The sequence below is a fragment of the Dromiciops gliroides genome, chromosome 5 (assembly GCF_019393635.1).
Source record: "Dromiciops gliroides isolate mDroGli1 chromosome 5, mDroGli1.pri, whole genome shotgun sequence".
Lineage (NCBI taxonomy): Eukaryota > Metazoa > Chordata > Mammalia > Microbiotheria > Microbiotheriidae > Dromiciops > Dromiciops gliroides.
This window is the reverse complement of record NC_057865.1, coordinates 91,403,860-91,431,093: the sequence shown is the minus strand read 5'-3', so window position 1 is coordinate 91,431,093 and position 27,234 is coordinate 91,403,860. Positions and strand designations below refer to the sequence as shown.

At 34.7% G+C, this 27,234-nt stretch overlaps 1 protein-coding gene across 9 annotated transcripts in view; it reads right to left on the bottom strand.

The window, feature by feature from the left end:
* Window positions 1–27,234, bottom strand: part of KMT2C (lysine methyltransferase 2C) — a 272,195-nt gene that overhangs the window by 20,322 nt on the left and 224,639 nt on the right. For 6 of the 9 annotated variants that reach the window (XM_043966872.1, XM_043966877.1, XM_043966878.1 and 3 more), the window contains 11 exons: window positions 25,591–25,702; window positions 23,040–23,106; window positions 21,580–21,643; window positions 19,441–19,673; window positions 16,571–18,262; window positions 11,739–11,951; window positions 10,763–10,927; window positions 9,923–10,064; window positions 9,577–9,724; window positions 8,118–8,296; window positions 7,865–8,007 (listed from right to left, as the gene is read on the bottom strand). In XM_043966872.1, coding sequence (XP_043822807.1) covers window positions 7,865–8,007; window positions 8,118–8,296; window positions 9,577–9,724; window positions 9,923–10,064; window positions 10,763–10,927; window positions 11,739–11,951; window positions 16,571–18,262; window positions 19,441–19,673; window positions 21,580–21,643; window positions 23,040–23,106; window positions 25,591–25,702 — 3,158 coding nt within the window. The remainder of the gene's footprint in view (window positions 1–7,864; window positions 8,008–8,117; window positions 8,297–9,576; window positions 9,725–9,922; window positions 10,065–10,762; window positions 10,928–11,738; window positions 11,952–16,570; window positions 18,263–19,440; window positions 19,674–21,579; window positions 21,644–23,039; window positions 23,107–25,590; window positions 25,703–27,234) is intronic. The other 3 variants (XM_043966874.1, XM_043966880.1, XM_043966875.1) reach the window with 2 other exon arrangements.

Below are 27,234 nucleotides of genomic sequence, written 5' to 3'. Positions count from 1 at the left end.
CAGTCAGTCACCTGCAAAAGTCTCCATGTTACTGCAGATAGCTTCCATGCCTGTAAAGACCTTTCTAATTTAGCATTACAGAAGAATGGAAAAATATGAATTGATAATCAGTGATATTCTTACTTGCCTTTTTTGGTCAATGCCCTTGATTTTTTTTCCCTAATCTTTTGAAATTTTCTCCCATTGAGCATTTGTCAGGTCCTGCAGTTATTCTTGAATTCATATTGCCACTTCCTCAGGCAGTTTTTCCAGTGCGAAGAGAAGGTAGAATCTAAATGCAGTATTTCTACTACTCTCACTGAGAAGATGAGATGACCATAGAACAGCAGTATAATTTATACTGTTTCAGATGCATTTTATTACCTTTGGTTTCATTTTCAAAAGTTCTCAGAAGGATTTGGCTTAGGGTTCTCAAGTTCATTTCTGCCTCAACTTTTTTTTTATAGTATCATGAGGATAATTTTGCTTATAATTATCTCAGAATCTGTCAGAAGGAATCAATTAAATGTCTATGATACCTCCAACCAGGTATCTTTTTCTGTCATCTTCTTGTATAGTGTATTGTAAAATAAACTCATTCTCTAAAGTGATGTTGCCTCCAGCTTTCATATATATCCTGTTGCTTAATAATGTGATCATTTATTTGCTGGATAAATCATTTTTTGGAAATCATTCTGCCTCCTTATCCTGGTGACTATTTTATATTGATTATCCCTCCACTCCCAAGAAACAGTGATGGTTGGGGTCTTTATTTAGTGATAGTCTTTATTTTGTTCATTATCATTTTTGGGGGGAAAGTGGATAGCATGGTCAGCCAGGCAGGACTGGAGCTACTATAACTACACACAAAGTATTTTCTAATCTATCCTAACTTTAATTTCTTATTGATTTTGACACTTAACCCATAGCTTTTAACTAGTGGGTCTGAGAACTTGTTTTCTAAAAATATTTTGCTTACTGTATTTTCAATCTAACTGGTTTCTTTTGTAATTATATGTGATTTATTTACATATTTAAGACACCTGAGAAGGGTTCCATAGGCTTCACCTGATTGCATTGTGTCCATGACAGAAAAAAGGACAAGAATCCCTGTTCTGACCAATTAACAATCTGAAGGCATAAACTGCTAATTTGAAATGCTTATAATGGTCAGGATCATACAAGATTTCCATATAAATATTAATATTTTCCAGTTACATTTAGGGATAGTTTTCTCCCTCCCTCCCCAGGACAGCAAGTAATCTGATTTAGGTTATATATGTACAATCACAATAAACATATTTCTGCATTAGTCATGTTATGAGAGAAGAATCAGAGCAAAAAGGAAAAACCTCAAAAAAGAAAAACAACAACAAAAACAATAGAAATAGTCTGGTTTGATCTGCATCCAGATTCAACAGTTCTTTTTTTTTCTTTCTGAATTTGGAAAGCATTTTCGATCATGAGTCCTTTGGAACTATCTTGTACCATTGTATTGCTGAGAAGAATCAAGCCTATCACAGTTGATCTACACACAATGTTGTTGACACTGTGATCATACAAGATTTCCTAGCTACCACAATAAAGGAACAGAATACTTGGAATATGATATTCCAGAAGGCAAAAGAACTAGGATTACAACCAAGAAGAAACTACCCATCAAAAAAACAGTATAATTTTTTTAGGGGGAAAAATAGATATTTAATGAAATAGAGTATTTCAAGCATTTCTAATGAAAATATTAGAGCTGAATAGAAAATTTAACTTCCAAATATAAAAATCAAGAGAAGCTTAAAAAGATAAATAAGAAAGAGGAAATCATAAGGGACTCAATAGAGTTAAACAATTTAACTTTCTATATGGATGATTGACACATGTAACTTCTAAGAACTTTATCATTATTAATAGGGCAGTCAGAAAGATTCCAAATAGAAAGAACCTAGGAGTCAATTATGCTGGGATGATGTAAAAAATGGATAGGTGAAAAAGAGAGATGCCTTGGGAAAAGGGTGAAGGGAGAGGAAGAATGAGGGAAAACATTTCACATAAAAGAGGTTAAGAAGAATTTTTACAATGGAGGAAAAAGATGAGGGGTTCAGGGGTATGGGATAATGCTTGAACCTACCTTACTGTCACTGTCATCAGAATTGGCTAAAAGAGGGGGAAATATCTGTGTGTTTATATACATGTGTAGAAGCACATATACAAACACACACACTTAATTGGTACAGAAATATATCTTACTCAACAAGAAAGTAAGAAAACAGGGTAAGAGAAATGGGGAAGGTGGGTTTAATAAAAAGGAGGAGGGATAAAACAAGGCAGTAGTCAGAAGCAAAAGTCTTTAGAAAAGAGACAAGATAAAAAGAGAAGAATAAACAGAAAAAAACTGGAAGGAGGAAAATGGAGAGGTAATAATCATGATTGTAAATGTGAATGGGATGAACTCACCCATAAAAATGGAAGCATATAGCAGAATGTATTAGAAACCAGAGTCTAAAAACATGTTGTTTACAAGAAACACACCTGAAACATACACATACAATTTAAAATGAGGGGCTAGAACAGAATACATTATGTTTCAGCAGTGATTAAGAGAAGGGGTAGTAATCATAATGTCAGACAAAACAAAGGCAAAAACAGACAATTAAAATGGATGAGCAGGGAAATGACATCTTGCCAAAAGGTATCATAGACAATGAAGTAATAACAATACTAAACATATGCTGCAAATTTAATATCATCCAAATTCTTAAAGGAAAAGTTAAATGAATCACAGGAAGAAATAGACAATGAAATTTAACTAGTGGAAGACTCTTCCCCTCTTAATGCTACATAAATCTAACCATAAAATAAATAAAGAAGATGAAAATATTCTTCAAACTCTGATAGAATTCTTGAGACTGAATGGGAATAGAAAAGCATACAACTTTTTCTCAGCTTTACATGGCACCTTCAGAAGAACTGACTATATATTAAGGTATAAAAACCTTATAAACAAATGCAGAAAAGCAAAAATATTAAGTTCATGCTTTCCAGAGTATAATGCAATAAACATTATTCAATGAAGGGCTATGGAAACACAGATTCAAAATTAATGAGAAAATCAGTGGGTCAAAAAAAAATCATAGAAGCAATCACTAATTTCATTGAAGAGAATGATAAAAATGAGACAACATTCCAAAATTTGTGGGATGCAACCAAAGTAGTACTTAAGGGAAAATGTCTATCTCCAAAGGCATACAGTGATAAAAGGGATAAATAGCAGGCTAATGAAGCGGGCATGCAATTAAAAATGCTAGAAAAAGAACAAATTAAAAATCCCCAATTACATACCAAAATGGAAATCTTGAAAAATCAAAGGAGAAAGTAATAAAATGGAAAGTAAAGAAAGCCAGTGAACCAATAGATAAAAGCCAATAAATCATCAGTTAATTTGATTATAAAAAGAAGAAAACCTAGTTACTATTATAAAAAGGAAAAAGGGGAATTCACCATGAAGATAACATTAAAGCTACTATTATTGGTTGTTTTGCCCAGTGTATACCTATAAAATTGACATTCTAAGTGAAATGGATGAATATTTATGAAAACAAAAGTGCCCAGATTAACAGAAGAAACAGTATCTTAGAAAATAAAAATTGAACAAGCCACAAATAAGATCCTTAAGATAAAGTCCCCTGGACCAGATGGAGATTCACAAGTGAATACTACAAATAGTTAATTAACTAACAAATAATCCCAATAGTAAAAAAAAGGTTTTTTTGGAAAAATTAGATAAAGGAGTCCTACCAAATTCCTTCTACAATACAAATATGGTGCTGATACCTAAATCAGGGAGAACAAAAACAAAGAAAGAAAACTACAGACCAATTTCTTTAATGACTATTGATGTAATTTTTTTTGGCGGGCAATGGGGGTTAAGTGACTTGCCCAGACCTAAGTGTTAAGTGTCTGAGGCCAGATTTGAACTCTGGTACTCCTAAATCCATGGCCGGTGCTTTATCCACTGTGCCACCTAGCTGCCCCCGATGCAAAAATTTTAAATAAAATATTAGCAAGGAGATTATAGCAATATATGACAAAGTTCATATACTATTATCAGGTGGAATTTTTTTTACCAGGAATGCAAGAATAATTCAATATTAGGAAAATTATCAGTATTGTTGACCAAATCAACAATAAAAGCAACTGCCCTGTGACAAGTAAAACTATATTTGTTTGCCTTATTTCTGTCCCAAGTTTGTGGAAAATTAGCTGCGGTTTCTAATATATTTGTTATATAAATTAGAAGCTTTAGCACCAGTTTTGGGCATTAAGCATTTATTAAAGCATACAAAGTATTAGTAAAAAGAGAACACCTGGCTCAGAAAGTGAAGAAACCTATCTTGCCACTACCTCAGAGTCTCAGGTCAAAAAGGGGGAAGTTCCAGTGCCTGTGAGAGCAGAAACTACTTCTGTGTCCAGATGAGAAGTGGCCCCTACAAAGTGCTTCAAGCTAATTGGCTAGCATCACCCAAATCCACTGGTTCACTGGACTTGAGGGCGATCCATGAGCAGAACCTGCCAAAAAGTCAGAGAACCTACCCACTGAGAGCCAGGCCTTCAGTTAGGTATGGTTGTTTCAGTCAAGTCAACTTCAAGAGAATCAATCAGCAAAGTCAATCTAATCAATCTTAATATAATCCCCTTGAACATGGGGGCCCTCTGGGCGTTCCAAAACCAATTATTTTCTCACACCACTCCCCCCCAAACAAACAAAAAAATCCCCAAATGAACACCCCATGCCCCCAAAAGCCTCCCCATATGACTATATATCAATAGATGCAGAAAAGGCCTTTGGAAAAAACAACAACACCCATTTGGGTTAAAAGCACTAGAAAGCAGAGGAATATATGGAACCTTTCTTCAAATAATAAGAAATAACTATCTAAAATTAAAGCAAATATGTAATGAAGATAAACTTGAACCCGTCCCAATAAGATCAAGTGTAAAGCACAGATGCACATAATCACTATTATTCTATAGGAATGCTAGCTATAACAATAAGACAAGAAAAAAAAATTGGATAAAAACAGACAATGAGGAAACAAAACTGCAAGACTGCAGATGATATGTCTTCGTAGAGAACCCTAGAGAAGCAACTAAAAACTATCTGAAACAATTAACAACTTCAGCAAAGTTGCAGTATATAAAATAAATCCACATAAATCATCAGCATTTCCATGATTCTATCAACAAAACCCAGAAGCAAGATAAAGAATTCCATTTTTGGGGGTGGGGGTGGGTCAATGAGGGTTAAGTGACTTGCCCAGGGTCACACAGCTAGTAAGTGTGAAATGTTTGAGGCTGAATTTGATCTCAGGTCCTCCTGAATCCAAGGCCAGTGCTTTATCTACTGTACCACCTAGCTGCTCCCTGAGAATTCCATTTAAAAGAACTGTATATAATATAAAAACTTGGGAGTCTAGAAGACAAATACGGGTATAATATGAACAAAATTATAAAAACTTTTTTTTGTTGTTGTTTTTTTTTTTTGGTGAGGCAATTGGGGTTAAGTGCTTGCCCAGAGTCACACAGCTAGTAAGTGCCAAGGGTCTGAGGCTGGATTTGAACTCAGGCCCTCCTGAATCCAGGGCCGGTGCTCTATCCACTGCGCCACTTAGCTGCCCCACAAAAACTTTTCACACAAACACATATCTAAACTGGAGAAATATCAATATACTGTAGTAAATAAACATAGCAATGCAAAGATCTAAGTTCTGTGGATGAGAATTTGCTATTTGATAAAAACTAGTGGGCAAACTGGAAAAGTAGTTTGGCAGAACCCAGGCACTGACCAAAATCTCACACTGTATATACAAAAATACAGTCAAAATGGATAAATGATTTAGTCATAAAGGGGATATCATAAATTAGGGAAAAATGGAAAAAGGTACCTATCAGATCATGGACTAGGGAAGAGTTTATGATCAAACAATACAGAGGATAATGGGAAGTAAAATATATAATTTTGATTAAGTGAAATTTAAATACAAAACACGAACAAAAGTAATGCAGCCAAAATTAGAAGAAAGTAAACTAGGAAACAAATTTTATAGCAACTTTCTCTGATAAAGGCCTCATTTTAGAAACATATAGGAATATATAAGAACCATTCCTTAACTGATAGTCAGTTTTCAAAAGAAGAAATCATAGCTATTAATAGTTACATGAAAAAATGCTTGAAATCACTTTTGATTAGAGAAATGCAAATTAACACAATGCTGAGGTACCACCTCAAAGAAATTCAGCTACTAAGCCTATACTTAAAGAGATCAAAGAAAGATGATAAAAAGATCAAAACTGGAAATAAATTGGGGGCTACCTATTGGCTAAGCAAATTATATATGTATTTAATGGAATATGCCAAAAGAAATGGTGAAACAGTTTCAGAGGAAAGTGAGATCTTTATGAATTAATGAAGAGTGAAATAAACAGAACTAGAGGACATTTTATAAAATGATAATATTATTATTAAGAAAAACAAATTTAAATGGCTTTTGAAATCTGATCAGTGCAATGAGAAATCTTAAGTATAGAGGACTGAAGATGATATACTACTCGCTTCCTAACAGAGAGGTAACAGACTTAAAAATGAAGAATGGTCATGAAACCATTAATTACATCAAAAAGTATCAAGAACTTCTGATTCAATCCTTTTTAGAACCCAGAGAAAAAGTCTAAATATGTATCTAAAGAAAAAATAAAGTATTAACATTCATTTGGAAGAAGCTTGATATTTAAATGAAAGAATAAATAAATCTTAAATAAGCTAAACTAAAACATGTTTCCAGTACCATTGTTCATAACAGATTTCTGGAATAAACCGTTGAGTCAGCATAACAGTGATCCATATCATGCAAATGAAACTGACTGTTCATTAATTTGTCTTGATTAAAGTTCATTAATTAATTTCAATTCAAAAAGCACTTATTAAATATTTCTTTTATGTAAGGAACTAAAGGATGGGTAAAAAATTGAACAAGAAAACTAACCTCAAAATCAGCAGACATAATAAACATCTAACATTCATAAAACACCTATTATGAGCACACCATAGATACTGTCCAATGCAGAATTAAACATACATTTTTGAATGTGGCCAAAGCAGTTTTATGCAATTATGTATATTCATTGAGATTTTTATTTATTTTTTAAAAATTCAATTTGGTTGGGCCATGAGAAGAAGCGATAATAATCACTTTTAAATAATTATTACACAGTAAAAGGGATGTTAACATTTTTAAAAATGCTTTTTATTTTTCATTAAACATTTCCCAATTACGTGTAAAACAATTTTTTAAGAATAATTTTTGGAGTGGGTTTTTTTTTGGGGGGGGGGGGAGGGTTTCTTTTCTTTTTTTTTTTTTGCAGGGCAGTGAGAGTTAAGTGACTTGCTCAGGGTCACACAGCTAGTGTCAAGTATCTGAGGCTGGATTTGAACTCAGGTCCTCCTGAATCCAGGGCTGGTGCTTTATTCCCTTTGCGACCTAGCTGCCCCCAACAATAATTTTTTAAAATTCTATTTCAATTTTTCTCTCTCCCCTGCCACCCCCCTCTCCCTGGAGTCGGCCAAGAAATTTGATAGTGATTACACATGTGAAGTCATGTAAAACATATGTACATAGCCATGTTGCACAAGAAAACACTGACAAAAAAGTACAAGAAAAATAAAGTAAAAAATTGGGTATGCTTCAATCTCCATTCAGAGAAGGACCACTGTGTATTAAATAACAATATCCAGATCAAAAAGAAAGCATATGAAACTCATCAAATTTTAAATGTATCCAAAAATCTTTATATTTGAAAGTTTGGAAATATGGTATGACATTTTATCCCTTACCTCAGCAGCTGTGGGATGGAGAGTGATTGCCACAGATATAAGGCCAGATTTAGGGCCATTCTGGGATGGGCCGAATGGAGATGTGAAAAATAGGGTGCCTGAACCAGGCTCAGCCTTTATATCATTTTGTCTGGCTTCTGAACCTTTAGAAAAAATAACAGTGAAAGCTGATTGTTCATCAAAATGCACAGGTTAAGTACATTCACAATACAGTATCTAAAAAAATAATAATTGCAATGTATATTAATGTTACCTTTTCCACTGCTGCTTGGCAAAATTGGAATGACAGGAGATGGAACAGGTTCTGGAGGTTCTTCTTTGACCAATGACAGGTCTGGATACCTGCTTATTTCCATTCCTACCACACTTTCAGGAGAAGAAGAGGGAACAAAACTCTCAGGAGTGTCCCTATCATGACAGGGATCCTGGACCCTGAAAGAAAAGGAATAATCAAAATTTGTAGTTTCACTAAAAACTTCTATTTCTCAAAGCTCCCGCAAATTCTCTATTTCTTTTTATTACAAAATATTATACTACTATGATAGAAATATGAAAACGTTAGATTTTGCATGGATTTGACTAATGAATAAATTTCTATTCAAATTGGCAAACTGAAAAAAATTTAATTAAAATCCTTCAACTACTAAGTAATTAAAAGGATGCTTTACTAGACTAAAAGCTGGGCCTAAAAGTTTATGGAAATAAAAAAAATACTGATCAAATTAGCAGTTGGGTGAATCTGGATTTCTCTTATATAGAAGAAACTCAAATCTTTAAGAAATGTATATAAAAATTCCCTTAAGGTCATAGCTAATAAAAGGAAGAGGTAGGGTTAAGTATAAATACTAAAAATGTATAAATTTAAGAAGAGTTTAGGAAGATTCATGAATGACAGTTCTAAGGGATAATTAAAGGAAATTATAGCTGGCTCCTTCTTTTCCCCTTTTCTTTCTTTTTTCTTTTTTCTTGGGGGGAGGGCAATGGGGATTAAGTGACTTGCCCAGGGTCACACAGCTAGTAAGTGTCAAGCATCTGAGGTTGTATTTGAACTGAGGTCCTCCTAAATCCAGGGCCAGTGCTTTATTTATTAGGTGTTTACTATTTGTATAGTACCAGACACTATAAATACCATGTATACAAAGAAAGGAGAAAAACACAGAATAAAATAACAAAATTAACTGACATTAAAAATATTTATTTTGGAAACCATGAGGAATAGGATGAATTAGTATCTTTATCAACTTTGGATGAGGTACTGAAAGATAGTTCTGGTTTTAGCAGTCATTTTAGCTATGTATATATCATTAGTAAGAATTACAATAAAGTATATGTGTATATATGTTTATGTTATATACAAAGTAGATATAATACATATGTACAATGTATAAGATGTCTGTATTATGCATATCTATACATATACACAACGTATATTCTATTACATATACACACGTACGTACACATATACCTGAGAGAGAAAGTGAATGTGCGTGTGCATGTGCGTGTGTGTGTGTGTGTAAACATAAAGGATACTTCTCCTAAGTGTATGTTTATAGCCTTGTAGAGAAGGTGCCTTACCAGGAGCTCCCTATCCTACTGAAATCACAAGTCTCATCCCTAACCTTGGCTCCTGCACTGACTTTCTATAAAAGCTGTCTAAACATTAAACTAAGCAATTTAATGGATGAATCTGTCACACAATTAAAGTATTTTACCTTAATTCTTCTTGGTTGTTGTGAGGAGGTGTTGGAAGTGAAGCAGGAACATCCACAGTCTTGGGGCCTTGGGCCATAGCTCTAACCAGGAGGTCATCCTGTGGTTTGAATGGCAGTGGAAACTGTTTAGGCCCAAGAGCTTTAGTAACTGAAAACACAAAAGCACAACAAACATTAAAATTGTTAATTCATATATATGTATATATATGAAACCTGACAAAATCAGAGACTGCTAAAGAAAATAATCTCATTTATTTTTATTCATGTGTTTAAATTAAATAATACTATATACTTTATGCTTTGGGAAATGACAATTTGACATTATAAAAGTGTTAGATTATCATACCATCATGGCCCACTAACATTCCAGCTCTGCCAGCAAGTTCCTCAGTGGTTGCAAAGCCATTTGCCATCTTTTGACAGGTGACAGGAGGAGGAGTAGGAGGGAGAGAAGCCGGGGGTGTGGGAGGGTTACTCAAGTTATTCTGCTGGAGAGCAAAAGATATAAAATAAATACACAGGAACTTGTATTTTTCCAATAATGACAATAAAATGTAATTCCATGAACATCCTTTTAGTAACTAGGATCTTTGCTCCTAAGTGATGATTAAATAAAACAAAAGTAAAAATAGGTCCATAACTCTTTTATTAAGCCTGAAATAGATGTTTTTATGGGATACATTTAGTGTTTTCCATTAGATGGATCCTTAGACATGAAGCCTTCTAATGTTCTCAAATAATTTTTCTCAGTCTGATTTTTGTTTTCTCAAAAAACTTTTAAAGTTCTGAAATTTTTTCCTAGAATAAGACTTAAAAAAAAAGTTGTGGTCCTAAATCAAGGAATCTCCTTCTCATCAAATTCTCATTAATAAAAGCTTTTCTGATCAAAATGCCTTGAAAAGGAATTGAGAACTAGTATCTTATGAAGCTGTAATTCAAATTCATTTTATTGGACAACTTTGCACTATGCCACAATTGTGAACCCATATATATGGAGACAAACAAAAGGCCAAAAAGAACAACCATAACATATCATATACTTCAGGGGAATTGGTTTTTGCTTTTTAAATCTATCTCTTACTTGAGATAAGGTTCAGAATTATAAACTCAAGAAGAAATAAATACATGGCTAAAACTATCTCAGTCTGGACAAGGCAAAAACAGATGGAAAAAAAAAAATCCATACCTTGTAGATCAATTGAGAATAATAATCTGAGACCCCTTCAAGGGTGGCACTGCCAAAAGTTCCTAGAAGGCGATTTCCACTATTACATTGGCCACTGCCATAAGGAAGAAAGTGTGCAAAGTTCACTCCAATGATTGGTTCCATTAGAGGAAGCAGAGAGAGCTGCTATTGAAAAAATATGTAAAAGTGATACAGATGATAAACGGGAAGCAAAGAATATTACAGTATCAATTATCTGCTTTAAGTAAAACATCAAGGCCCAAAGAATATGAAGGTAAGGTGAAATGCTTAAGGCCCCTTCCCCCTAAACCAAATTATCAAGACACTGGATTATATTAATGAGGCAGAGTAAAGAATATTTAATTTGATATCGTTTTTAAAAATAAGATAGAAATTCATCTTTTTAGCCTGGCCAAACCAGGTAAATAACAAGAAAAACTAACTGTGCCTTTTGCAAATCTCCGGGGCTAAATTTTTCCCCTCCACATCAGGAATGGGGACAGGCTGAGGGGTAAAATGCACTGGGGGAGATACAATATTTAAGACATCAATAATGGCTTTGTGTCGATGATTTAACAAGTACGAGGAGGACCTATAGCTCTCTGTTGTATAAAAGAGTCACTCTCGGGTCTGTTTTATTGGTTTCTAAGGCCAAAAGAAACGATAAATGATTTTCTCTATAAGACTGAGGCTATTTACCTTGGTTGTGAAGAATACTCAAATAACTACTGATTTCATTTATCTACATTAGGTAGGGAAAAGAGAGTGTCAGGGACATCTACCTAATAAGAGGCTGTAGCATAATAGGATCGCCACTACAATAGGTAAGGAAATGACCAATTACAAGGTTGATTTATATGTAATGTTTGGATCAACCTAAATGTTTCTCTGTAGTCAATTCTAACAGTGAAGACAAAATAGTTTTAAAAATATGTATTTCATGTGTTCTCTCAAGAAAATGCCCCTAATAATTCACCTGTTTCAAGTGGGCAAACGTGTCTGTGTTAGAATAAATAGATTGTTTTTCTTCTTCATCCTTCTTTCTTTTCTTGGAACGAGGTGCTGCCTTTTCCCCAGTCCTCTGAGTCCGCTTGCTCCGTTGCTTCTTGGTTTCACTAAGCATATCTGGTTTGGTCTGCAGGCTGTTTCCACATCCAAGGCCACCCTGTATCTGACTTCCTGGAGTTGGCTAACAGAAATATGGAAGTCAAGAAATAGGAATGGACTGTTCAGGCATTCAATATTTATTTCATGCTAGTCCTACTCCAGCCCATGATTCAGTTCATTTGGGAATTGTGGTCAGTGGCCACAAATAGGACTTATTTTAAAGATGCTATTCACATTTAGGGACATTGTCTTCAGTTCAATACACCAAAGGGCAAAAGGAAATAGACCATTCATGTAAATCTTTTATTCCTCCCTGTGGTGTTGATCTATAGGGCCAAAATCTGAGCATAAGAGCACCCAGGAAATACCTTTGCCAGTTTCAAGAAGCTTTGACAGATAACTATTGTATTCTCTAGTGAAAAATACAAACATGTATTATATTGACCATCCAAATTATAATACTTTTAAAACCATAGCCAAATATGAATAGGACTACTCTTAAATTAAATCAGACTAGATAATTCAAATAAACTTTACTTCTTCTTTTCATTACTTTGTGGCAAAGTCTTGAGAAGTATTTCCTTTTGAAATACTTCTCGATTCCTATCTTCTTTTTTGAATATAGATGCTTCTCTTACTCCAAGGTAGGAACTTGAGAAACTATCCAAAGAAATGTGCAAGACTTGGATAAAAAGACTTGAACATTCTAGTTATGAGTGGAGAAGTGCATGCCATTTGATAACCACAGATGAACTCAAGGGACATTTGCTGATTAACTATGTTACTTGGGAGACATAAATAAAGCAATGCCTTTAAAGGTACTATGTAACTGTAAGCTTACTTACGCACTTGCTGTTATTATTAAAGAAAGATAAAAATCAAGGACAAGCCCAAAAGAAATTTTTGAAGTAAAAGATAATAATGTATGCATGGAAATTTTTGTAGACTAAATATTTCTGAGCAAAATGCACTACACATGCAAATCCAGTGAAGCAGTAAAGGTAAAACATCTTTTACTTATTCTGAAGGCCTGATAATACCAGGTTTAATGACCAGGATTTTTTGGGTCAGTAATAAGAGACATAGGAGTATCCAATTTTAGTTAATTACAGCCAAAATCACTGTACTTGTGTGATAAGTAAAAAACAGTACTAATATGGATTTGTGAATGGGGGACAGCATAAAACACTAGAGCATTTTTATATACATACCATTCTTAACTTCATCTACTACTTCTACCTTCCAGCCAGCTTCTATACTCTATGGACCAGCACAAAGCTTAATATGGGTTTCAATTTGACAGAAATGATAACCACAATAAACTATAAGTTAATATCATTCAGGGTATTTTAAAGACTTGTGCTTGTATTGATGTGGCTATTCCTTTCACTGAAGAAGATAATAACCCCTTTGTGTTTCCGGTAAAGGTCCTGAATGGTTTTGCCCAACAAAACAAAACATAATGTAGTAGTTAAGTTACTGGGGAATTCGGGGCATGGAGTGGGGGAGACTTGGAGAAAGGCCTTTATGTTTTAAAATATTAGAGTAGAATGTTAGTAAAAGAAAGAACTATAAGCTAGAGGAAAATACTTTCATACCATATTGTTATCTGAACCTTCCACAAACTGCATGCAATAACAATTATGTGCACTTCCCACATGTTTGTTGAGTTATGTGTGTAGTCTCTATATTCTATACTTTAGCCTCTAGAAGCTAGTCATCTTTTAAAGAAAAGTAATAATTATTCACTAAGTTAAACATTACTAGTAAATATGTTTTGAAACTGGGCTTAATTTGTAAATTGAGTATAAATAGGTCTCTTATTGGGTAACAATGGCTAGAATGCTCGTCTTCCTTCAGAAACACTAAAATCTCACCATCAAACTTATAAGCAAAAGAAGACACGACCAAGACACCATGTCACTGAATTCCAGTTTCCTCATCTGTAAAATGGATATAATGCCTCTGCCTCAGAGCTGTGGTGAGAAACAAATGAGCTAATGTATGTATATAAAACCTCTTAGCAAACTTTCAAGTGCCATATGAATGTCACCTATTATTATTGTTAAGAAATTAACTTTTAAAAAACAATCACAGGGGGCAGCTAGGTGGTGCAGTGGATGGAGCACTGGCCCTGGAGTCAGGAGGACCTGAGTTCAAATCCGGCCTCACACACTTAACACTTACTAGCTGTGTGACCCTGGGCAAGTCACTTAACCCCAATTGCCTCACCCCACCCCACCCCACCCCACCCCAAAAAAAGAAAAGAAAAAACAATCACAGGCGCCTAGGTGGCGCAGTGGATAAAGTACCGGCCCTGGAGTCAGGAGGACCTGAGTGCAAATCCGGCCTCAGACACTTAACACTTATTAGCTGTGTGACCCTGGGCAAGTCACTTAACCCCAATTGCCTCACTTAAAAAAAATAATAATAATTATGACATAAGCAAGACAAATTGTCATCCAGCATGTCCTAAATCTTCTCATCTTCCTGCTTTTGTTCACAAATTTCCTGGAGCAGGCAGAGCCAAGATGGCACAGAAAAGGCAGCAAGTTGCCTTACCTCTCTCCAATTTCCCTCTAAAACAACTTTAAATAAGTGACAAAAGCCACAAAAGGACGGGATCAATTTTCCAGTCCAAGATAACTTAGAAGAACTACAAGAAGTCTGTCTCAGGTAAAAGGGGAGTGCAGCCCAGCAAGCCAGTGGGAGGCCCCCACAGTCCCAGCAAACCAGGTGAACTACTAGCGATAGAACAAAGCCCCTGGCACAAGTAGGTGAGCTACCAACAAGCCAGTGGCCAGGCCTCTACCTGACTAGGCAAAAGCTTGGGACAAAGACCCCAGTATTGTAGGAGCAGAGATCAACTTTAAAAGTCATTCATTGTTGGGGCAGCTAGGTGGCACAGGATATAAAGCACCAGCCCTGGATTCAGGAGGGCCTGAGTTCAAATCTGGCCTCAGACACCTGACACTTACTAGCTGTCTGACCCTGGGCAAGTCACTTAACCCTCACTGCCCCATAAAAAAAAAAAAAAGTCATTCATTGTTGCTGAAGCTATGACTGGTCTAACCATTCTGGGAAGCAATTTGAAACTATGTAGATAAAGTGAGTAAAATCTCTGTAGTTCCAGACACAGAGATCCTTACCACTAGGCATATATACTCCAAAGAGGCCAAAGAAAGCAAGCTTCTATATATACCCAAATATTCATAATACAGTTTATAGCAGCAAAGAACTCAAAGAACTACTGATACCCATATATTAGGAATATACCAGAATATCATTATACTGTAAGAAACAATGAATATGATAAATACAGAGAAGCATTTGAAGACCTATATGAACTAAAGTAAAATGAAGGAAACAGAACCAGGAAAAATTATATCAGAATGACCAACCATTGAAACTGAATGCTGACAATTCTGGTCCCAAAGAAACAGTATTAGAAGACATGATATGAATGACAATGGATAATGTCAGATTTTTCAGTCTGTTTTGTTGGCATCAAATCAACAATTTAACACTGATTTTTCCCAAGACATTTTAATGTATCATACCCTTTAATTATTTCCATAAATTAGACAGCTTATATCTACGGGATATCTACTTCTGTGACTCCAAATCTATGGTGCTATATACTTTACTGCTTCCTTCTCCATAATGTTAAAATACCAAGTCTTTTAAGATATAGAAACAAATACATACTCTTATCAATAAAACAGTTCCCTGATCTCAAGGAGAGGAAAAAATATTAAATTCAGTATATATTAACATAAAGAGTTAACAACTTCTGCCTCAATGATGCTATTTCAGAACCATGGGGAAAGTATAAAAGTGTATTCAAACAAGAAAAATAAAATATTCATATTCATTTGGAAGGAGTTTGATATTTAAATGAAGGAATAAATAAATCTTAAATAAGCTAAACTAAAACACATTTCTAGTACCATTGGTCATAACAGAGATTTCTGGAATAAACTCTAAAGTCAATATAACTGAGAACACATCAAATCAATGAAGACTTTTTGTTAATGTCTTGATGAACATCCATTAATTAACTTCATTTCCAAAAGTAGTTATTAAATATTTCTTATATTCAAGGAACAAAAGGATGGATACAAAACTGAACAAGAAAAGAAACATTAAAATAAGCAGACATAATAATCAGCTAGCATGTCTAGAGCAACATATTACACACTGTGGGGGATACAAAACAGTAAGATCTTGTCCATTCCCTGGAGAAGCTTTGGCTCTAACGAAGAAAATAAAAATAAAGCCACATATGGAGAATAACAAACCAAAAAGGCATTTGTTCCGCAAATAAGCACAAAGGGTTACAGGGCAAAGGGGAAGAAGAGAATATTTAGAGGTGGATATCTGAATTATGGACTAGCATTTAACTGTTCCTGATACCTGTCAGAAAGATTTACAAATATACACCAAGAAGCTAATCCAAAAGAAGTTTAAGGTACTAAAAGCCCATCAGTGAAGCCAGGCATCTTTTCATTAAACAAAGCCATAAGGTAGTAAACAGAAAGATTAATATAAGGCTAAGTTAATTTATCGATCTTTACTGGACTACATAGGGAAGGGGGAGAGAAGAATACTATAGTGCCATTTACAAAACAAAATCATAAAAACAAAAAAGGATGTTGGAAGAAAAAATACTGGTAATTTTTAAGCATTATTAAAACTTACCAGACCTTCAGCTAATTTATGCTTCTCTATTAACTTGTTATTCCCAGAACTTTCTTCTTCTAATTGCAAGCCGTCTTCAGGTTTTTTATTTAAAAGGGAAGATGTCTTTTTATTTTTCAATAAATGTTTCAAAAGTTCATTCCCTGAATCTCCTTTTAAGGAAGAAACGCTCACTAACTGAGTTGGACTCTGGGCTGATGAGACAGCCTTTTCTTCTGTTTTAATGCCAGTTTGATCCTCCAGTTTGGGCTCAGTTTGGCTAGGGCACTGGTCTGCCTCAGCCTTTTCCAGTTTAATTTCTTGAATATTTTTAGGGACTTCCGAGGTGAATTTTACAGGTTCCGAGTCTGCAATGGACTGATGATGTGGATTTCTTTGTGAAAAACCACTACTGGAAAGATTGTCTTCCAATTCTGAAGATGGCTGATTTATCTCCTCATTGGAAGTTGAAGAGCCCAGGGGCTCTGTAGACTCTTGCTCTGCCAGATGAGGAGTAAGCTCACTGGGTGTAACCACAGTTGGGGTTGAGGTAGGTTCTGAAATACTTGGAGTTGGTGGGGCAGTTATATCTGAATGTGGAGTTGATGGTGCCTTCGTGGACTCTGCATCATCATCTTTCTTTTTTTTCCTTATTCTTTTCTTTTTACCTTTTTCTTCTGGAATTATATCAGAATACAACTGAATAAGAGACTGGCTCGATCCTGGATAGTTTTGTACATGAGGCACAGTAGTCTCCTGACCACACGGAGGACCACTATTAGCTGTCTGTGGTGTGGTTGGCATCCCAGGAGTAAAGGGGGGCCTTATTTGGCCTTGTGGAAAATTGTTCCCAGAAAGATTTGCATGTGGTTGTTTGACAGAATGGAAACTTGGACCACCACCAAGAACTGGTGGATCAGGTGCAAAAGGGGTGGGACCTATATGCCGTCGTTCATTGGTCTGCATAAAAGTTTGATTGGGGGGTGAATTCACAGATCCCTGTTGCATACTTTGCTGTTGTAGTACCTGTCCTATTTGCTGTTGATGTTGTGGAGACTGCTGAAGGGGTCTAGGGTGTGGTATGAAATCACAGGGTAAGTCAGAATTGAAAAATGGAATCTGGGACAAAGACCTATTATTCAATTCTGATCCCATCATGCCATGCTGTTCCATTTCTATCCTCTGTTGCAAAACTCTCTGCCGGTCCACTTCTTGCATGAGTTGAATTCGTTGCCTCTCTTGCTGCTCTCGTAAACGTTCCTTACGTTCTCGCTCTTGAAAACTTTCACTGAAGGGGTTATTGTCATCAAATTCTACTCTAGGAGGTGGGCCACTCTGTGGATTTGAATTTGGAGTAGAACCTGGGGCTGGAGCATTAGTCTTTATAGGTATTGGAGGCATTGGAGGCTGCATTCTTGAAGCATTTAGAGGGAGACGAGGAGGGGTATTTGTAGGCTGCCAACCTGGTAAATTTGGCATTCTTGAAGGATTAGCTTGATTAGGAATAATAGATGTATGTTGTTGGTGTTGAAGTTGCTGTGATGCTATGGGAAAATTTGGCTGATTTATTGCTGCTGGTGACCCTCCGGGAACCATTGTGGGCTGAGGCTGGACTCCTGGCATCAAGACAGGTGGAGCCATTGCACACTGCTGCTGTTGCTTGATTCGGTAATCCTCAATGAGTTCAGCATGTTCTTTTTGTTGTTTCCGAATCTGAAACACAGAAATATAATTTATTTGTATGCAATATTCATACTTAATTAATTTATTCAATATATATTAATTGAGCACTTATTACATAAAAGGCTCAGTAAAGGGCAAGATTGGTCAATAAATCTTGGCTGGTCATGTAGGTAATAGCAAAGTAGGCAATAAGACCTCAAGGAAGTATGTCAGATGGATGGAATTTAGAAGCTGAAACTAGAAATATTTTTTCTTGGATAATAACAGAATTATAAATCAAAGTTTAACAATAACAATTTTAGATAAATAACTTTTTTTTTTAACTGTAAAAACTACTATGGGGCAGCTAGGTGGTGCAGTGGCTAAGGCACTGGCCCTGAATTCAGGAGGACCTGAGTTCAGGTCCAGCCCCAGACACTTGACACTTACTAGCTGTGTGACCCAAAACAAGTCACTTAACCCTCATTACTGGGGGGGAAGGGGGGGAGAGAACAAGATGGACACTACTATAGTGACAGGGAAGACACAAACTCAGAAGACAATGACTTGAAAGCATACAAGTAAAGCATGAAGAAAAAGACAAGCTGGACAGAAGCCCAACAAGAATTCCTAGAAGAGCTAAAGAAAGAAAATTTTTTCAAAAAGGAATTTTCAAAATTAGGTAAGTGTAGTAGAGGAAAAATTGGGAAGAGATGTAAGCCATGCAAGAAAATTACAAAAAGAGAACAACTTATTAAAGAAGCACAAAATGTCACTAAAGAACTCCTTAAAAAGCAGAATTAGCCAACTGCAAAAAGAGGTACAAAAATGGATATTTAATGAACAAAGGACTTTCAAATATTCCTGATGAAAAGATCAGAGCTGAAATTTTGTGGGAGGAAGGAAAATGTCCTGGGGCGGTATGCAGGAAAAGTGTCAGTTGAGAAATTACCAAAATCTGGCCTGGGGGACAAAGTTAGATAGAATACACCTCAAAAGAGGACAGATTATTGAATGACAGAAGTAAAGCATTAGTCTGGGAGTGGCAGTGACTGAACTAGGAGTATTCTGATTTTCCTACTATAAATCAGCAAATCTCTTGGGCTGATATTCCCATTCTCCTGCTACTAAACACTACTAATAATGAATCTTTTCATCATTGAAAAATTTAAAACAGACTAGTAACAATGGTTTTCCGAGTAACTATTTCCTTTCTGCGAGTCTGTTACCTGTTCTAGCCGTTTTTGAACCATACTCTGCTGCTCTGTAACATGCTTCAGTTGTTCTGCATCTTCTTCTGGGAATTCTCTCCCAGCTTTTTTGGCAGTGCGTTGCTTAGCAGAAAGAGCCTTCTTAGATTTTCTATGCAGTCCAATTTGTTCTTCAAGATATTTCTGCTGCATCTGGAGAAGCTGTTGGGTTTCTTGAAGCCATTCTTCATACTGTTTTCTTTGCGAATCATCTAGGAAAAACATTGAAATTGCACATTTACTATTATTATTAGTATAAGATTGATATAAACTCCATGAATATATTCATTTTTTCAAATGCTGGTATGTGATAACTTAAACACTTAACCAAAAAAAAAAAATGTTCACTCTATATAATGTGAAAAGTTTGAGCCACAATGAAAGAATAACCAAATTTTAGGACAATATTTTGTTTTAAATGGCAAAGCATGTCTACTTGGAAACATGGTCCACTATCACTTGTAGCAATAAAAATATATTGAAATAGATGGAATTTATATTCATAAAATAGCTACAACTTTCTCAAAATGGATATTCCATAAAAGTAATCATAGCATGATATCTAGATTACTTTTCATATATCCTCAAGGACTTTCTAAATAAGTCATAAAATATCCAACTGAGGTCCAGTTCATGAATAATCCTTTCAATATTTGCTTCAGTTTACAAGGTTGCTCTATTTTTCTTTTTTTTCTTTTTGGTGAGGCAATTGGGGTTAAGTGACCTGCCCAAGGTCACATAGCAAGTAAGTGTCAGAGGCCAAATTTGAACTCAGGTCCTCCTGAATCCAGGGCCGGTGCTTTATCCACTGCGCCACCTAGCTGCCCCAAGGTTACTCTATTTTTTAAATGAAAAGAGTCATTGTTCTAAAAAGGTTATAAAATATAGATGGTCTTAGAAAAGGTTATTTTTAATTTAGAATTCAGTGCTCTATGCATATATAATCAATGGTAGGTGTAAAATAAATTTAACAATAATCTTAGTAAAGCACTAAACTCTCAAATAAGTTAGGACATTCTTGGTCTTCCTCCCTGCCCTTCTCCCCACATAAGATTTTCTTCATCTTATAATGTCTTTATTCTGAAAGTACATTTCAATCCTATGCACTGTTAACAAATCATTAACAAAACAGTATAATTCTGTACATGCCATCTTCTTATCTTATGGAAATATAGAGAAATGAATGAATGAATGCAACTTTAGAAGGAACCTAGCTAAAAAAAAAAAATCAATGTTACAGAATATCATTATACATTAAGAATTCAACTAAAGTAAATGGGCACAGTAAGGTCAGAAAAAGCCAGTTAGAGAAGTTTGGTATGTTTAAAAAAATATAAAAATATATTCAAATTTTAATTATGGCATACCAGGAATTTAAAAGGTCAGATTTGGGGGTTTATTAGTAAATGCAGAGAATCTAGAGCATGTGACTATTGTGTCTAGTTGACCAAATTTGAAAGGGATTTTCAAGAACAGGCTTTTTCACAGGGTTTCAGAAGTTCTCCTTCTGGTGGAATAAGACCTACCGCAAGGAAAGCCTTTCTGGTTTCTGGAACCAGGAGAGCAGAGGTGCGCAAAATGAAAAATAATGGTGAAAAAAGTTAGCTAAACAGTCTGGAAATTTCAGAAAAGTTCAATTGAGGTTGAACTTTAAAAACCTATCCTGAATCTCTAATGAGTTCTCTAAAGGTAATTCTGTAACATACAAAAGGGTATGCTGCATTTCTGACCTGTATACCACACTGTAACAGTTTGCTTCCTAAGCATATTCCCATTATTTCTCCCATTGTATATCTCTTTTTGGATGTGTGCATTTTAGACAGAAAGCCATCAGAGAAAAACAGGAATGAAACCATCAATAGTCTAATAATTCTTAGCCCATGTACTGTGTTCAATATATATACAAGCAAGAAAAAAAGAATGAGGAAGATGAATTTTCAATGTAAATGCTCAAATCTAACCAATTCTTAATGCACATTAATATAATTCAGAAATAACTAAAAAAACACAAGCTCAGTTGTATGGTGATAACTGAGAAAGACCAGGGGAAAATACATATATCGTAAAGACAAAAAAATCCCCAGAATACATGTAACTTATTAAAAGACTTATACTTACTGACAAATCCTGGACCAAAATTTGGAGGATTAGGCCTAGAAATCTGAGGTGTTAAACTGCCATCCTAAAATAAGCAAAATGTATAAGAAAATTTTTTTATAATCAAACATTAGATAAAAAGAAAACTAAACAGAACTGGTAAAATATTTTTAAACATATTACAAAGGAGAGAGAATCTTTCTAGAGTCTTACAAGCTAGAATTCAATGGTCATATTTGAGCATTTGTAATCAGGTCAGAATTACTCCACTGGTCAACATTTAGTAGGGTGTACTTAGGACTGGAAACTAATGTACTGTTGAGGAAAGACTGGCAAAGTAAGTTCATGAGGAGTACTGCTGTATAAAGGTTTAATGGGTGATCAGAGCAGGATTGTGCTATACCTGCACTATATTACTGTGGTCAAGGACTACCATGCAGATTCATCTTAGCTTCAAGTTCCTTTGGCTATTCTGCCACTAAATTATCTCAGAATGGATACAAGTCGCACCAGCCTACACTGAATTCTACTCTACAGGAAATTTAGAGATCTTACAATGAATTGGTTTTTCCCAAACTAAATGACAACATCAACATAAAACTGACTGGATTTTAATATTAATTCCAAAAAAGATTCATTTTATTTAAATGTTGTAAACAAAGTAGCAACTAAACTTAACAGTGGAAACAATTTATGATAGGTAGGCAATAGAGAAAGCTGAAATTATTTTATTTTCCATATAATTTCATTTTTCATTATGTTTACAAGATAGCCTGATAAGATAAAATAGTATACAAATTTATTAATAATATGAGGTTGTATTTCCTGTTAAAGTTGAGATACATACTTATAATACTGCTACTGAAGTTAGAGACTAACTGAAAACTCGTTACATATAGCAAAAACACAAGTAAAAGCAAATTTAAAATATCAGATTGATTAAAAAAATGTACTTTTGAAAAAAATATACCATCACTTCCCCTTATCATTGCCTGATTATTTCTAAAAACACAATATAAAATTTCTACATAGAAATTAACAGAAATCAGTGGTTTACAAAACAGTAGTTCTTTAGGCATTTATCATAAATCTATGAGGGGAAGACAGTCTCCATAGTGATTCTGTTTCCCAGGCATATATTCCTTTCTCCTAATAAATCTATGAGGGGGAATAGTTTCATTTTTATTCTGCTGCCAACTGAACACAACTGTCAAATTAACAATATCACAGCACATCAGAAGAACCTGTTATGCTGATAAATCTATGTGTGTATTATAAGCGCTTATATGAATCATTCAGAATAAACTCTCATGTATATTAGTCCCGTAAGTTATTATATTACATATACCAGGTTCAAATAATATGTGATTATTTATGTTTCCCCTCACTATGCCACTGATTTTATTTAAAAACAAAACAAACAACGAACTCAACAGGAAAATTAGATGAAGAAAGAAAATTACTACTACAAGTGGCATTACCTGAGCAATAGCCTGCTGGGGAAGATTCTGGCCTTCTCCACTCTGTGTCCCAGACATAAAGGGGAACCTATAAAATAAAGGATTCATCTTTCTAAAAAGCCAAGCATTTAGCAGAAGCAATTTGTGGAAAGATTTAAACTAGGATAAAAACTTAAGTGCTTAGTCATTTTTTATATGAATGAGGTAAAATCAGCAACACAGCTTGAAACCTAACACCTATAAAGCATAAAACAATAATGATACAAACAAAATTAGTCTTATGTTTCTAAAACATTCTTCATAGCTTTCAGCTTAATAAAAAATGATAGCAATAATTCTGTTGTTTTTTTAAACAATCATGTCTTTATATCTGTATTATTTTAATGGCTAAAAAAAAAAAATTCCAAGTGCAATTTAGTTTATAAGGTGAACTAATTCACATTAAATATGTAATGATAAAGTAAAATGTTTGCAACTTTCTGAAGGTCAAAACAACACAAATGAACGTGCAATTTTTGAAAGATATTTAAAATACAGATATTAATTTTTAATATATTGTTTAATATGTCAGGGTATATAAAGTTTGTGCTAGCTGTGTTTGCCGGAGTCAAGGAACAAACCAAAGACGCAAAATGGGCACTATTCAATCTATGTTGAATTGAATTCAACAGCTGGAAGTTAGTGGGCAGAGCACTAAATATAGAGTCAGGAAGACTTTTTTCTGACTCAGTTTTCTCAGCTATAAAAAGAGACTGCACAACCTACAGGGTCACTGAAATGATCAAATGAGATAATATTTGAAAGGTGCATAGCACAGAGCCTGACACAGATTAGGCCACTTAACAAATTCATGTTCCACTCCTGCCACATCTACTTTAAATTATGCCTCAGGCATTATCTAAGCTGTGTGAACTTGGGCAAGTCATTCATCCTCTTCTCAGACTTAGTTTCCCATATATAAAAAAGAGGATAATAATAGCACCAACTTACCAGGTGGTTGTGCGCAACAAATGACAGAATATTTATATAATACTTTGCAAATATTAAAGAACAATATTATTATAATTAGTTTAAATTGACTGACATCTTATTTGTATAAGGCCTCCATTAACCAATCAAATGTGTGTGGTGGTGTCTCTGATAACACTATGTCATTTTTTGGGGGGTACTTAGAGAAGTAACTAATATTATATAAAGCACTTATATACATCTTGCTTCTCCAGTTCAACTATAAACTGCAAACACAAGTGCAAGTACAAACTGTGCCATGTAGTGAATACAGTACCCTGAATACAGTCAATATATCAGTATGGTCAAAAAATATTAAATAGAAATGTTGGTTATAGATAAGTTGTTCAGAGCTTAAAACAGTGCATGACACATAGTAGGCATTTAATGTGTGTTGGCTTGCGGTGTTAATAGAAGATTTCATCCTAGGGAATAAAAGGGAACTGTTACATAATGCCTCATACACAAACCCTCTACATTGAAATAACTGGTTCATTTCTATTGTTGTGGTAACAATAAAATAGTTCCCAAATAAAATTACATATAATTCTACCTTTCCCATCCAAATTGCTACCTGGTTTTCTGTCTCCTTTTAAATTAGTACTACTGGGGCAGCTAGGTGGCACAGTGGATAGAGCACCGGCCCTGGAGTCAGGAGTACCTGAGTTCAAATCCGGCCTCAGACACTTAACACTTACTAGCTGTGTGACCCTGGGCAAGTCACTTAACCCCAATTGCCTCACTAAAAAAACAAAAAACAACAAAAAATAAAAAAAATTAAAATAAATAAATTAGTACTACCCAGTTTTCAGAATCCAAAAAAGTGTATATATATATTTAGTGAGGTAATTGGGGTTAAGTGACTTGCCCAGGGTCACACAGCTAGTAATTGTTAAGTGTCTGAGGCCGGATTTGAACTCAGGTACTCCTGACTCCAGGGCCGGTGCTCTATCTACTGTGCCATCTAGCTGCCCCCCAAAAAAGTATATTTTGACTTTATTATTTACAATTTTTCCCCATCCTTTCTACTTTTTATATACCAAAAAAGAAAAATATTACAATTTGCCCCAATGACCAACAAAAATTCTACCTTGTTACCCCCTTAGCCCTTGACCTCCTTTTTCCTTTCAGTATCCTTTTAGAGAGATAATTTATCTGATTTAAATTTGATTTAATTTATTGATAGAACAAAAAAAAAAATTCAATTCCAATCTGTCTTCCTTCTGCTTTTCGCAATTAAAAAGGCCTACACATTTATGACTTCTAATCATCCATAGCATAGCTAGTATTAAAAGTATCATTTGTCAAAGGCAAAAACTTGCATATCTCTACCCATCATGTCAGTCAAATCAGTCGGTATTTTCCAAACATTTTCCTCAAGTATGAAAAGAAACTTGCTCTTAATCTCAGGTCCTAACATTATTTAAATTTGGTATTTATTCTTTCCTAAAATGTAAATCCCTAAATTTCTGATATGTTTTCTCCAAAAAGTAGGCACATTTAAGACAAACCAAGACTTCAATGACTTCTAGTCTCAAAAGATTAGGAGCCATCTTTACCTTACCTGTTCATAACCATTGGTGGCATCCCCATGTTGTTTTGAGCCATTACTTTATTAATCCCTTTAAGAGCTACCATTTTTGCTTTCATTATAGGATCTGTGATTGCATCAAAATCTAAAGAAAGAAATTATCATAGTTATTTGTACAATCTCATAGCAGAATATACAACGTAAGCAAATAATTTTCTATGGAAATATGTAAATTTATTCTTTATATTTGCATCAATTATTCTTATGATGTTGGCTAAGAAATTCTTATATTATTACAGGGATCTAAATTAGATTTATTCCCATTCAATGAAACTATTTGGAAATTTACGGTAACCTCACATATTATAAATGTAATATATAATTATATTACTACAACAGAATTAAATAATAACATGATATAAAAATTATTTTATAATATAAAAATTAAGGTAAGATGTTAAAGCAGATCTGAACTTCAATTACATTTGATACTTTATCCAAAATTTCAATTCATCCAACCACTCTCTTAAGTTTGTAAATTCTTAGACAGTTGCCAATGAGTTAAAATATATAATAAGGGAAAAACATAAATTAGAAGGTGCTATTCTATTAATGAAGTAGAACGGATTCAAGATTCACTGAAAAGAAATTGGATCTGTAAATTTTTTTGTCTAAGAACTCTCGAGTAAGCAAACTCCCTCCATCAATGCAGGGTAGCAAGTTTTAGCAATTTGTAGCCTTAGAGAGTTGCCTGGAGCACTGAGAGGTTAAGTTACTTCTCCAGTGGCACACAGCCAGTATATGTCAAAAGTAGCACCTGAGGAGCAGCTAGGTAGTGCAGTGGATAAAGCACCGGCACTGGAGTCAGGAGGACCTGAGTTCAAATCTGGCCTCAGACACTTGACACTTACTAGCTGTGTGACCCTGGGCAAATCACTTAACCCCAATTGCCTCACAAAAACACAAAACAAAAAAAACATAAAAAAAGACGCAGCACTTGAACTCAAATCTTCCTACCTTTGAGAAGGACATTCTAACCAATAAATGTAAGCTGTTTCTCAAAGAACAAGATATGTAGCTACCCTGAAACGAATTATTCCTCAATGAGAAAGCTCTGGTTTCTAACTCCAAACTTCCCACCCTAATTGAGTGTCTTTTAAAATTTCCTTGGAGTGGTAAAGATCTTTGAGGGAAGAACAGGCAAAGAAATACTACCCTTGATTTTGATTACTGTTGTTTCGTGTAGTAACAATAAAATCAATTTAAGTTTACGCATGGATAATGTCCAAGAAGCTCAAAAGTTTTGATCTTCATGGCATCTAAGTCAATCTCATAAGGATATGATACTGTTCTCCCTCATTTTTAATAATGTATAGTGGACCATCATTGCACTGCATGAAATAATAGATGTGAAGAATGCAGAGAAGCATGGGAAGAAGTATATATAACTTGAGATATATATATATATATATATATATATATATATATGCACATATAAAATGACAAATTAAATGGAAATAACAACAACAACCAAAAAAAAACCCCTCTCAAACTAAACTCCATGCAGTTATAACCCTGGGGAAGAGTTGAGAAAATTCAATGTCTCTTTTCTTTGCATGTGGTGGACTACGGGTGTGGACCACTGTATATTCTGTCAGACTCTGCCGACATATGGGA